Consider the following 14466-nt stretch of genomic DNA (forward strand, 5'->3'; position numbering starts at 1 on the left):
AAAAAACAAAATCACAAGTTAAATAACAGAGAAAAGGATTTAACTGCAGTTATAAAAATCAAGTCCTTAAAGAACAGACTACATATGTTTTTAAACTATCATTCAGAAAACATTTTTCACTTTCATCAAAATACAATATTCATTGTAAAGATATGCAAGAAAAAAATACATATGAAACAATAATTTCAAAGTGACTTTACCCAAGAGTCTAGTGTTGCCCATTCTTTTTGTAGCTGGAACACCATCTTTATTTTCCAACTATTGGGTTAGAATCAAAATATTTCAGAGGCAGAAGGGCTTTGAAGAACATCTAGTCCAACCCTCTTACTTAAATAGACCCACAGCCAAAAAGTAACTTTTATAAGAACACACAGCTAATTAGTGACATTCCATGACTCTCTAAAGATGGTATGAGGTACAGTTCAAATAAATTAAAAAAAATTTTTTTTTTGAGATAGAGTCTCGTACTGTTACCCAGGCTGGAGCGCAGTGGCGCTGTCTCGGCTCACTGTAGCCTCCACCTCCTGGGTTCAAGCGATTCTCCTGCCTCAGGCTACCGAGAAGCTGGGATTACAGGCGCCTGCCACCATGCCCAGCTAATTTTCTTGTACTTTTAGCAGAGATGGGGTTTCACTATGTTGGCCAGGCTGGTCTTGAACTCCTGACCTCATGATCTGCCCACCTCAGTCTCCCAAAGTGCTGAGATTACAGGCGTGAACCACAAATAAATTTTTAAAAATAAAATAATTACTACAGGAATAAACATCAAGATTTCTCCATTTTTCCCAAAGCAATATTTCTTTTTCTTGTCAATAACAAGATATCTCCTAAAATTTTAAAAGTTATTTGAATAACATGAAAAACTATTGTTCATTATTTGCCCAGTCAAGGCCATATTCCCACACTTTTAAAACTTAGTGCACAGTCTACAGCATACAAAGACATACAAATAAAAATGGTTTTCAAAAAAACTGTACACATTTATCAAAGCTCATTTGATCTGCTATAGTCTAAGCATTTTCAGATTACAAGTTTTAAAAATCTAGTACGATATGATTTGGCTCTGAAAAATTATAATGCAAAATACCTATTTCTAAAAAGATTTCATAAAGAATTATTTGTTCACGGTATTGTGCTGTGGGGAATGGAGACGGATTTGTAAACCCCGGAGCGAGGTTCTGCCTACCCAAGGCCGCTGCTGTGAGGAGACCCCCGGGTGAAGCTACCGTCATCATGTCTGACCAGGAGGCAAAACCTTCAACTGAGGACTTGGGGGATAAGAAGGAACGTGAATATATTAAACTCAAAGTCATTGGACAGGATAGCAGTGAGATTCTCTTCAAAGTGAAAATGACAACGTATCTCAAGAAACTCAAAGAATCATATTGTCAAAGACAGGGTGTTCCAATGAATTCACTCAGGTTTCTCTTTGAGGGTCAGAGAATTGCTGATAATCATACTCCAAAAGAACTGGGAATGGAGGAAGATGATGTGATTGAAGTTTATCAGGAACAAACTGGGGGTCATTCAACAGTTTAGATATTCTTTTTATTTTTTTTCTTTTCCTTCAATCCTTTTTTATTTTTAAAAATAGTTCTTTTGTAACGTGGTGTTCAAAACGGAATTGAAAACTGGCACCCCATCTCTTTGAAACATCTGGTAATTTGAATTATAGTGCTCATTATTCATTATTGTTTGTTTCCATTGTGCTGATTTTGGGTGGTCAAGCCTCAGTCCCCTTCATATTACCCTCTACTTTTTAAAAATCACGTGTGCACAGAGAGGCCACCTTTTTCAGGACATTGCATTTTCAGGCTTGTGGTGATAAATAAGATCGACCAATGCAAGTGTTCATAATGACTTTCCAATTGGCCCTGATATTCTAGCATGTGATTGCTTCACTCCTGGACTGTGACTTTCAGTGGGAGATGGAAGTTTTTCAGAGAACTGAACTGTGGAAAAATGACCTTTCCTTAACTTGAAGCTACTTTTAAAATTTGAGGGTCTGGACCAAAAGAAGAGGAATATCAGGTTGCAGTCAAGATGACAGACAAGGTGAGAGTAATGACTAACTCCAAAGATGGCTTCACTGAAGAAAAGGCATTTTAAGATTTTTTTTTAAATCTTGTCAGAAGATCCCAGAAAAGTTCTAATTTTCATTAGCAATTAATAAACCTATACATGCAGAAATGAATACAACAGAACACTGCTTTTTTTGATTTTATTTGTACTTTTTGGCCTGGGATATGGTTTTAAATGGACATTGTACCAGCTTCATTAAAATAAACAATATTTGTAAAAATCGTACTAATGCTTATTTTATTTTAATTGTACAGAAATAAAAAAGAAAAAATGCCTAAAAAAAAAAAGAATTGTTTTAGAGTCATATAGAAAATACATAGTTAACCAGAATTTTCAAGTAAGAAATAATACCAGTGGGGTAAACTATCTTTTAATCAAATATTTTAGTTAATACAGGATTATGACATCACCATTTTTCTTTACATTATAACAGATACATGATTAGATCAATACTGTCACAAAACAACTGACAGAGCTGAAAGATTCCTCACAAACACCAGTAACATCATCTCCCCAACCTTTCCTTAAGCATATATATGAAAGTCTAATGCAGATAGCAATATATTTCAGAGGTAGAGAGAGAGTGGATAGGAAGCAGTGAAGGGGTGAGAGAATAGTTACAAAGTTTACTTACTTTTACAGCCCATGGGAGCTCAGCTGCAGAGGTTCCACTGATTAGCAAAGGACTACTGGTATCATGCTACAGAGGAAAGCAAAGCACAAGAAGAATTGAAATTCTCACATCAAGAAGCAATGAATAAAAAATGGTTTTTAGATTTAAATATATTCATACAAAATGCTAGATCTCAATGCACATAGGACACTATTTTACATTTACCAGACCATCTAAGTAACAACGAAACAAAGTGATTATACTACCGTATTTTTACTGTACCTTTTCTGGTGTTCCTTTTGTTTTGTTTTTGAGATGGAGTCTTGCTGTCACCCAGGCTGGAGTGCAGTGGCATGATTTCGGCTCACTGCAACCTCCATCTCCCGCGTTCAAGCAATTCTCCTGCCTCAGCCTCCGAGTAGCTGGGATTACAGGAATGCACCACCACACCCGGCTAATTTTTGTATTTTTAGTTGAGATGGGGTTTCACCATGTTGGCCAGGCTGGTCTTAAACTCCTGACCTCAGGTGATCCACCTGCCTCAGCCTCCCAAAGTGCTGAGATTACAGGTGTGAGCCACCATGCCCAACCCCTTTTCTGTTTAAATACACAAATACCATCATGTTACAATTGCCTACAGTATTCAGTACAGTGTGGTATTCAGTGCTGTGTTAGTTTCTAGGCTAGGGGCAGCAGGCTAATATACCACGTAGCCCAAGTATGCTGTAGGCTATACTATCTAGGTTTGTACACTCTGATGTTTGCACAATGATGAAATTGCCTAATGATGCATTTCTCAGAAAGTATCCCTGTTGTTAAGCCATGCATGACTATAATGCAGGTAGGCAACAAATCCCTAAATTAACCCTCTGACTACATGCCTAAACATAAAAGTGCAGAAATTCTCTAAACTTAGTAGAATTAAATTCTTAGTATGCAGACCAGAAACTTCTAAAATGTTGAGTTTAAAAACAAGCAACTAGTTACTGGGAGGATCATTTGAGCCCAGGAGTTCAAGGTAACAGTGAGCTATGATCGCAGCACCATATTCCAGCCTGGGCAACAGAATGAGGCCATCTCTTAAAATTTAAGAAAACAAAAAACAAGCAAGAGGAGCCATAAAATATCTGGGGAAAAAAAGGAGTGAGGTGGGGAGAACTAGGCATACTAGATTTAAAAAACATGTCACCAAATGTGATAATTAAAACAATGTAACATCAGCATATGGTACGGATAAATAGATAATAGGTAAGAACAAAAAATAAGCAATCAAAATACGTATGAGAATTTAGCGCACAATTGAGGTGGCATTTCAAAGGGAATGAAGAGACAGGAAGTGAAGGATGGATTATTTAATAAACTGTATTGACTATACTTTCTGTAGGGTAGCCATCCTGAAAAAATATAAAGTTGAATCTAGGCTAGACGTGGTGGCTCACGTCTGTAATCCCAGAACTTTGGGAGGCCAAGGTGGGCAGATCACCTGAGGTCAGGAGTTCAAGACCAGCCTGACCAACATGGTGAAACACCGTCTCTACCAAAAAAAAAAAAAAATTAGCCACATGTGGTGGTGGGTGCCTATAAACCCAGCTACTCAGGAGGCTAAGGCAGGAGAATCACTTGAACCCAGGAGGTGGAGATTGTAGAGAGCCGAGATTGCACTACTACACTCCAGCCTGGGTGACAAGAGCGAAACTGTCTCAAAAAAAAAAAAAAAAAAACAAATAGAATATACACTCACATCCTACATCAATACTGACTTAAATGTAAAAAACAAAAAATAAAAATTTTTAACCTGTACACAAAAGACAATAATAAGCCAGGCTCAGTAGTACATGCCAATTGTCCCAGCTATTTGGGAGGCTAAGGCAGAAGTACCACTTGTGCCCAGGAATTCAAGGTTAGCCTGGGCAACATAGCAAGATCCTGTTTCTTAAAAAAAAAAAAAAAAAAAAGACAAATGACATAATAGGAAAAAAAGACTTGCAACTCATACAGACAAAGAGTTAATGTCCTAATAATTAAACAGGCCCTAGAATTCAATAAGTAAAAGAGCAACAATCAAGAAAAATGGGCAAAAGGTATAAACAGACATTCACATAAAGGCAATGTAAACATAAGAAAAGCTTATAAGAAAGCTATTATTGGCCGGGCGCGGTGGCTCAAGCCTGTAATCCCAGCACTTTGGGAGGCTGAGACGGGCGGATCACGAGGTCAGGAGATCGAGACCACCCTGGCTAACACGGCGAAACCCCGTCTCTACTAAAAAATACAAAAAACTAGCCGGGCAAGGTGGCGGGCGCCTGTAGTCCCAGCTACTCGGGAGGCTGAGGCAGGAGAATGGCATAAACCCGGGAGGCGGAGCTTGCAGTGAGCTGAGATCCAGCCACTGCACTCCAGCTTGGGCGGCAGAGCGAGACTTCCGTCTCAAAAAAAAAAAAAAAAAGAAAGCTATTATTAGCACAAGAAAAGCTATTCAACCTCACTCCATAAAACCAAAAGGATAAATTTTAAATTACATACTATCTGTCACTTATCAAACTGACAAAGATCTAAAAGTTTAACCAAAGTATGCCAGCCAAAGTGTACAGAAACAGGCACTCAAACAATTGCTGGAGGGAGGGTGAACTACTGAAAGCAAGTTGACAAAATACATAGAAATTACAAAGGCAAAAACTTTTTTTTTTTTTTTTTTTTTTTTTTTTTGAGACGGAGTCTGGCTCTGTCCCCCGGGCCGGAGTGCAGTGGCCGGATCTCAGCTCACTGCAAGCTCCGCCTCCCTGGTTCCCGCCATTCTCCTGCCTCAGCCTCCCGAGTAGCTGGGACTACAGGCGCCCGCCACCTCGCCTGGCTAGTTTTTGTATTTTTTAGTAGAGACGAGGTTTCACCGTGTTAGCCAGGATGGTCTCGATCTCCTGACCTCATGATCCGCCCCGTCTCGGCCTCCCAAAGTGCTGGGATTACAGGCTTGAGCCACCGTGCCCGGCCAAAGGCAAAAACTTTTGAACAGCATTTCTACTTTTGGGAATTAACACATATAAATACATTCCTGTACATGCAAAATAACATATGTCCAAGGTTATTATTCATTGCAGCATTTTTTTATAATGAAAGATTCAAAATAACCTAAAAGTCTATCAATAGAAAGTTAATCATAAACACAAGCAAAGAAATACTACACAGCTATAAAAAACAAAGTGGAAGCTTCTATGTAATTATATATAAATACCTCTAAAACTTAATAAGCTACTTATAAAAGGTATAGAATTATGTGTATAGAAGGAGTCCCCAAATCCCCGGGCCACAAACTGGTACCCGTCCATGGCCTGTTAGGAACTGAGCTGTACAGTAGCAGGTGAGCAGCTGGTGGGCAAGCATTATGGCCTGAGCTCCAACTCCTGTCAGATCAGCAGCAGCATTAGATTCTGATAGGAGCACGAACCCTATTGTGAATTGCGCATGTGAGGGATCTAGGTCGCACGCTACTTATAAGAATCTAACGCCTGATGATGTGGAACAGTTTCATTCTGAAACCATCCATCCCTCCCAGGTCCATGGAAAAATTGTCTTCCATGAAACCGGTCCCTGGTGCAAAAAAGGTTGGGGACTATTAATATATAGCATGCTACAATTAACGTAAAATAAGAAAATAAGTATTTATGTTTCTTTTCTTTTTTTTTAAGACAGGGTCTTGAGCCATCAACCAGGTTGGAGAGCGACAGTGTGATCATGGCTCACTGCAGCCTTGAACTCCCAGGCTCAAATGACCCTCCCATCTCAGCCTCCCAAGTAGCTGGGACCAGACGTGCATACCAACACACTCGGATAAATTTTAGATTTTTTTGTAGAGATGGGGTCTCGCTTTGTTTCCCAGTTAGTCTTGAACTCCTGGGCTCAAGTGATCCTCCCACTTCAGCCTCCCAAAGTGTTGGGATTACAGGCGTGAGCCACCTCGCCCAGCCTATAATTTTTTACATATACATATAATAACTCTGGAAGGATACACAAGAAATTAACTAAAAACTGCAGTAGCCAATAGGGGAAAAAAAGTCAAGTAGCTGAGTAAAACAGCCTAAGGGAAAATTCCTTTTAATATATTACTTTTAATTCTCAAATAACATGGTGTCATAAAAATTAAATACAATTTAAATCTAAAAGCATTTCTTACAAATCTTGGTGGAGGAACAGCCAGGTTCAAACTACTTAGTGAAACTTCCAATCCATTCTGGGCACATGCTACAAGACGCAAAGCAACAAAGAATTCCTAAGAAAGAAAAGTATGAATGTTAAGAGCATTCTCCCTCTACCTACCTACCTACCTGCACACATACTTACAATCTAAAAATATAAAATAATTCTTAATTACTACAGAGGTCTTACATAGCAACAAGTAGCATATTTGCTTCAAAAATATCTTGCAGAAAAATCCCATTACAAAGATGTTCCTAATATTTATGAATCATTATTAATAATATAAATGGGAAAATACATACAGATAGTGGAAACCATACAGAATACTAATGTTTTAAATAATACTTAGGGCCAGGCACAGTGGCTCACACCTGTAGTAAGCTCAGCACTTTGGGAGGCCGAGGGGGGCAGATCACTTGAGGTCAGGAGTACGAGACCAGCCTGGCCAATCCGGAGAAACCCTGTCTCTACTAAAAACACAAAAATTAGCCAGGTGTGGTGGCATGCACCGGTAGACCCAGCTACTTAGGAGGCTGAGGCAGGAGAATCACTTGAACCTGGAAGGCAGAGGTTGCAGTAAGCCGAGATCGCACCACTGCACTCCAGCCTGGGTGACAGAGTGAGACTCTGTTTCAAAAAAAACAGACAAACCAAAAAAATACAAATAATATTTAATGATATTAAGAGATGTATTTTATCATTTAAATGAGAAAAAAAGAATTAGAGAAAAACCCCAGAAGAAAATAATACCTAAAATGTTATGAAAAGTCATCTCTGGATTGTGAGATTATAAATTTTGAAACTGGGACAGTAATTCAAATGACTTAATCACTGTGATTCCAGAAAAACTACAGAAAATAACTGTGCAACATCAAAAAAAATTATGTAACAGTTTAACTTCAAAATACTTATAAATCTCTCCCAAAAGTCCTTGGATTTTTAGCAGTTGAAGTCTTAGTCCAAAACTTAATTAATAAATGCAAAGAAGCTGAAGCAACTGGTTTTCAGCTGTTTTGAGTTAGTGTCTGGGAATAGACATGATAACAAAAGTCTTTACACAAGTTACAATTTGTCCAACCTGTCAGTACCCTAGTATATAGTTGCTGATGTAATCAACCCTTCACTACTTTTCTCAACTCCCGTACTCTCCCCTACACCCTTCATACCCAATTCATAACCCATTCTTACCACCCTGCAGATTGTCTGCTTTATACAATCCCTTGCCTTCACTCAATTCTTGAAAAAATGCTATTTCAAGATATCCCCTTTTCTTCTCATTCATTCCACAAACTTCTGTGCCATCTGACTTCAACTCCTATGATTAGCTAGAAAAACTACCGCCTATGTCACAAATAATCTCCCAGCTACCAAACAGCCCTAAAACAAACAAACAAACAAACAAACAAACAAAAGCCTCATCCTGATTATTCTCTCTGCAGCCTGGGAAAGTATCCTCCTGGAATCTCTCCTCCACCAAACAGCTTCACAAATCCCTCCTAGGTCTCTTCTGACCTTTCAAGTCTCTTCTGTTGGAGTCAATGTCTTCTCTAACTGCTGGTATTCTAAGTATTCTAACATGACCCTCTTTCTTTTCTCACTCTATTTGAGATTCAATTACTCTTAAGTAATCAAGTCTATTACCACAGTATGGATGGGCTATGAAGTGAAATAATTTTCCATTAAATTCTAATTCTGCTACTTATAGTTGTGAGGCCATGGGCAAGCTAAAATCCTTCCATAAAAGGGGGGCTAATACCTACCTTGCAATGTATTATGAGCAACAAAATAAAAACCATGCTGCAGGAGGAAATTGCCTAGTGTCTTTTTTGTCACATGGAAATTCATTAAGTATTGGTTTCTTTTCTTTCATTCATACGCTAACTTAAAAATCTGTGCCAGGCAGGTGGCTCATACCTGTAATCCCAGCACTTTGGGAGGCCAAGGTGGGTGGATTACTTGAGGTCAGGAGTTTAAGACCTGCCGGGCCAATATAGTGAAACTCCATCTCTACTAAAAATACAAAAAAATTAGCCGGGTGCGGAGGCATATGCCTGTAATCCCAGCTACTCAGGAGGCTGAGATGGGAGAATCACTTGAAACCTGGAGGCAGAGGTTGCAGTGAGCCAAGATCACGCCACTGTACTCCAGCCTGGGTGACAGAGCAAGGCTCTGTCTCAAAAAAAAAAAACTATGCCTCCAATGGAAATTCAAAGTTTAACTGCAGACTCATAAATCCAGCCACCTGGAAGTAATAAAGCAACTCAAACTCAATATCCAAACTCCAAGAATTATAAGTAAAAAATTTATTTCACTGTAAAACCTTAAGACAGTGACCACATCTATCATGTTAACCTCTATATTTCTAAAGCCTGGTTCATCATAGGTATTCAACAAATATTTGCTGGCTGAGTACATGGCACCTAGGTGGGCCCATACGAATTTTGTTTTCCTATGCCTCCAATATACCAAGTAGCCCTTCTACACAGAGACTCGAATGGGGACTATAATCTAGCCCTGAAATCTTAATTAAAAGACTGGATATTCTGACCCTCTCATCAAATTTCTCCAATATCTGGCTTTGATCCTGCTTCAGCTATGCTGGGGGTGGGGAGGAGGCCTAACTTTGAGTAGTGGCACTGAGCAAACTTGGAATTCAATCCTTATACAACTCTGAAATCCACCCCCAACAATCAGAACTTCAGAGTACACTGATGGTATTCAACACCCTTGGACATAACCACTTTTATGTATTCTGGTCAAGAATTTACTTCTGGTTTGTAAACCATTTTTTGGTTTATATATCAGGGGTAAGACCTAGACAAGAATACTCACATCTCACATGTGACTAACCAAGAGCTTCCTTTCAGATCTTCAAATCTACTAGACAATACCATCTTAACACTTACTTAGTAACATTCACTTTTACTTATAACACTATGTAACTAGGAAAATTAAAGAGCAAAGTCTCTCTGAAAGACAGAAAAATAAACTCCAGGAGAACAATGTCACCAAACTAACACTAACTATTAAGACTTCTATTAACATCTAGTGACTGGAAATACTTTCATTGTTACACACTTGCCCTAGGCAAAACCCTAATGCTGGTAAAAACCAACTCTTAGCTTCAAAATACAAAAAACCCCTGCTGGCTATTTTTTATTTTGAATCACTCAAAAAAAAAAAAATCATATGAATATCTGAAACTTACTTGTTTGTTCAGGATACCTTTGCCATCTGTGTCGGCTAAATCCCAAATCTGAAATTTAGGGGGAAAATATCAATGTATATTTTAAAAGTCATCTGAATGATAAATGAAATCTCTGCTATTTACAACCTCATGCTCTCTGGTAATCAGATCCAAGAATCATAGAATTAAGAGTAGAAAGAAGTCTTAAAGATTATTTAGTGCAAGCTTGTCCAACTTGCAGCCCACAGGCCACATGCAGCCCAAGACAGCTTTGAACGTGACCCAACACAAATTCATAAACTTTCTTTAATAAATTAAGAGGGTTTTTAAACGATTTTTTGTTGTTGCTGTTGCTCATCAGCTATTATTAGTGTTAATATATTTTATGTGTGGCCCAAGACAATTCTTCTTTCAATGTGGCCCAGGGAAGCCAAAAGATTGGGCAACCCTGATTTAGTGCAACCCTTCACAAAGATACTACGGCCCAATGAGAGTAAGTGACTTGGCTCAAGAACATTTAAGTCACCAGGGAAAGAAGTGAAACCTAAGTTCTAACTTCCAGTCACATGCCTTTTTCACTAATCCAAGTTCTAACTCTGACACCAATGCTCTTTCTACTATAACGTACATACTATTCTTGATTTTGGATCCTTAAGATATTCTTTTCTATGTGCAGGTTGAGATGATTAATGTTTATTTGTGAATAATTACTAATAGTGATTATTTTTCAGGATTTTGAATATATATCAATATCATGTATAAGGCGTAGACAGCGGAGGGGCTTTCCATCTCTTTGTGCTCTTTTTAAAGCCTCTCATCCCCCACTCTATTCACCACACATTAAACAGAGACAGTTATAACAGAGGAAATAGGGATAGAGCCAAGTTTGAGTGTGTGGCAAGATTCCCAGTCTTCACTGTTTCTCCCCACCAAATGTCCTTATTATTTCCTCATTTTATCCTATTAAAAAGTAGTTTGTTTCTAAAAACCTGAAAAACCTCTTCCTTTTCAAGAAGGTAAATCACTACGCTACAAATTCCCTTCATCCTATTATTAAAATGGTTTCTATGACTGGGTTCTAACTTCTAAATTTCTTGATGATGTCTTTCTAAATTTGAATCCAGTTCATCTATACTACATATTCCTTACAAACTCATAATCTAGTTATAATGAACAAATACTACCTTTCCAAGTATCAAGTCTGGAAGCCCTGATTTTTTCAGGAAAGCAGCAGCATCAGAAGCAAACACCCTTCCAGTATTGCCTGTATCAACCTGAAAAGATACAAATCCATAAGTTGACAACAAAATACAAAGGCAAAATTATCACCATTTACCTGCCTTCCATCCCTGTGATTTGGGACCTGGCTTTTGCAAGAAAGGAATGAGAATCCTTTGACTACCATGGGTCAAAGAGTATGTGGAGAGACATATGAGTAGAGTACTATATAGACAGCACTAGCAATTTACAAAGTGTTTTTTTAATCATGCCCTACTATACAAATGAGAAAAGTGAAGCTCAGAGGATGTCAAAGCAAATTCGTGGAGTTGTAACATCAACACATATCTTCTATAGCTGTCATTTAAATTCCAATTAAATGGCACTAGGAAGAAAAGGGAAACATTTCCTACAGAAGTCTTTTGACAAATAGGAATAGTTGCACGTTACGTGCCTCTTCAAACATCTTTCAATAATCAACTTTCACTTTTATACCTACTCTTAGGAACTGCAGCACTTTAAAACAAATCAAAGCAATAGCAGCTCTAAAACCAGCAGTGATTCCATAACAAACTTGAAGAAACATTTTTAAAGCTGTTAAGTTCCTAAAACATATTAGGGAACATATCATTTTAACTAACCGGGGACTTTCCTTTAAGACAGAATGAGGTCACAAGAACAGAAAAAAAACAAAAAACAAAAAACAGGAAAAAAAAAAAAACTCATTTTTGTAAAGATTTCCTAAAGTTCCATTTGTAAAAATAAAAAGTACATTTTAAGAAGTCATGGGAAAGGTAACAGGGTACTAGTATACTTGTGAGATATGTTTTTCCAGTTCAGTTAAAAGATTAAGTTTACTGTAAACATATACTGTACAAAGCATTCTGGACAGTCCAATCCTAGCAAAGAAGCAAAATGGAAAACCTTTCTTTCAAGTGGTAGAACATGGGAAAAATCAAGCACTCGGCAAAGAAGAAAAATATGGCCTAATCCTTCAAATCTGGAATAAGGGGAAGTAGAAGGGTTGGGAAACCTGCCTGTAGAATTCTCCAGAACTCCTTTTCTTTGCCTGCTTCCTGATCAGCATGGAAAACAAATATCCATACCCAACATAACCCATTAAATATAGAAGCATTCAGGGGAAACATCGTTCAAACTCTATGAAATAATTATGTATCGTATCCCAACAAAGAATTTTACTATATTCCATTCTTTTGGTTATCCTAATAATATAAACATTTAGTCTTTGTCATCTATAGGCAGTTTCTGAGGTATTCTGATGCTTGCCTAAAGGCTCTGCCATAGGCAAGGCCAGAAGCTATAGGCCAGAAGCTGATATATCTTCAACAAAGAGTCTTAGAGCCTCATGAAAATGACTATACTTTTGATATAGTCTGAATTATTAGCATTTCAAAAAGTGGATTTTTGGATAAAGACTTCTCAGCTGACATCACACGACTTTCAGACCATATTGGTAGATGAAGTCAGGATTTCCAGGACTCTTTTCAGTCAAGAAGATGTACTTCAGAAAAGCAGACTTCCAATCCAAGATTCAGCTGAACAAGAATTACACAGGACTGAATGAACTGTTGAGGAAAATTTAATTATGGTTATTTACTTGGAATACTGTTGGTATTATTATAATGTTCTATTTTTTAGTAGCTATGCACATAAGCCCTTTCTGAGACCCTCAACTTAGTAGCCTCTGCTTCTGTAAACCGAATGAAATAGTTTTCTTTTTTTTTTTTTTTATACTTTAAGTTCTAGGGTACATGTGCACAACGTGCAGGTCTGTTACATATGTATACATGTGCCATGTTGGTGTGCTGCACCCATTAACTCGTCCTTTACATTAGGTATATCTCCTAATGCTATCGCTCCCCCTGCCTCCACCCCACAACAGGCCCCAGTGTGTGATATTCCCCACCCTGTGTCCAAGTATTCTCTTGCTCAATTCCCACCTATGAGTGAGAACATGCGGTGTTTGGTTTTCTCTTCTTGGAATAGTTTGCTCAGAATGATGGTTTCCAGCTTCATCCACATCCCTACAAAGGACATGAACTCATCCCTTTTTATGGCTGCATGGTATTCCATGGTGTATATGTGCCACATTTTCTTAATCCAGTCTGTCATTGATGGACACTGGGGTTGGTTCCAACTCTCTGCTACTGCGAATAGTGCCACAATAAACATACGTGTTCATGTGTCCTTATAGCAGCATGATATATAATCCTTTGGGTATACACCAAGTAATGGGATGGCTGGGTCAAAAGGTATTTCTAGTTCTAGATCCTTGAGGAATCGCCACACTGTCTTCCTCAATGGTTGAACTAGTTTACACTCCCACCAACAGTGTAAAAGTGTTCCTATTTCTCCACATCCTCTCCAGCACCTGTTGTTTCCTGACTTTGTAACGATCGCCATTCTAACTGGTGTGAGATGGTATCTCATTGTGGTTTTGATTTGCATTTTTCTGATGGCGAGTGATGATGAGCATTTTTTCATGTGTCTGTTGGCTGCATAAATGTCTTCTTTTGAGAAGTGTCTGTTCATATCCTTCGCCCACTTTTTGATGGAGTTATTTGATTTTTTTCTTGTAAATTTGTTTGAGTTCTTTGTAGATTCTGGGTATCAGCCCTTTGTCAGATGGGTAAGATTGCAAAAATTTTCTCCCATTCTATAGGTTGCCTGTTTACTCTGACAGTAGTTTCTTTTGCTGTGCAGGAGCTCTTTAGTTTAATTAGATCCCATTTGTTTATTTTGGCTTTTGTTGCCATTGCTTTTGGTGTTTTAGTCATGAAGTTCTTGCCCATGCCTATGTCCTGAATGGTATTGCCTAGGTTTTCCTCTAGGGTTTTTGTGGTTTTAGGTCTAACATTTAAGTCTTTAATCCACGCTGAATTAATTTTTGGATAAGGTGTAAGGAAGGGATCCAGTTTCAGCTTTCTGCATATGGCTAGCCAGTTTTTCCAGCACCATTTATTAAATAGGGAATCCTTTCCCCATTTCTTTTTGTCACATTTGTCAAAGATCAGATGGTTGTAGATGTGTGATATTATTTCTGTTCTGTTCCATTGGTCTATATCTCTGTTTTGGTTACTGTAGCCTTGTAGTATAGTTTGAAGTCAGGTAGCATGATGCCTCCAGCTTTGTTCTTTTGGCTTAGGATTGTCTT

At 38.2% G+C, this 14466-nt stretch overlaps 1 protein-coding gene and 1 pseudogene across 4 annotated transcripts in view; one reads left to right on the forward strand and one right to left on the reverse strand.

Moving 5' to 3' along the window:
• Nucleotides 1-14466, reverse strand: part of EPS15 (epidermal growth factor receptor pathway substrate 15) — a 163768-nt gene that overhangs the window by 104457 nt on the left and 44845 nt on the right. The window contains exons 2-6 of one of the 3 annotated variants that reach the window (XM_030942713.1): nt 12759-12877; nt 11258-11347; nt 10095-10142; nt 6864-6959; nt 2717-2782 (exon numbers count right to left, since the gene is read on the reverse strand). In XM_030942713.1, coding sequence (XP_030798573.1) covers nt 2717-2782; nt 6864-6959; nt 10095-10142; nt 11258-11347; nt 12759-12761 — 303 coding nt within the window. In that variant the 5' untranslated portion in view covers nt 12762-12877. The remainder of the gene's footprint in view (nt 1-2716; nt 2783-6863; nt 6960-10094; nt 10143-11257; nt 11348-12758; nt 12878-14466) is intronic. The other 2 variants (XM_030942712.1, XM_030942714.1) reach the window with 2 other exon arrangements.
• LOC104667833 lies at nt 1131-2125 on the forward strand (annotated as a pseudogene). The gene has a single exon (XR_004060448.1). The product of XR_004060448.1 is annotated as a small ubiquitin-related modifier 1 pseudogene (transcript).

Source organism: Rhinopithecus roxellana, chromosome 12 (assembly GCF_007565055.1).
Source record: "Rhinopithecus roxellana isolate Shanxi Qingling chromosome 12, ASM756505v1, whole genome shotgun sequence".
Classification (NCBI taxonomy): domain Eukaryota; kingdom Metazoa; phylum Chordata; class Mammalia; order Primates; family Cercopithecidae; genus Rhinopithecus; species Rhinopithecus roxellana.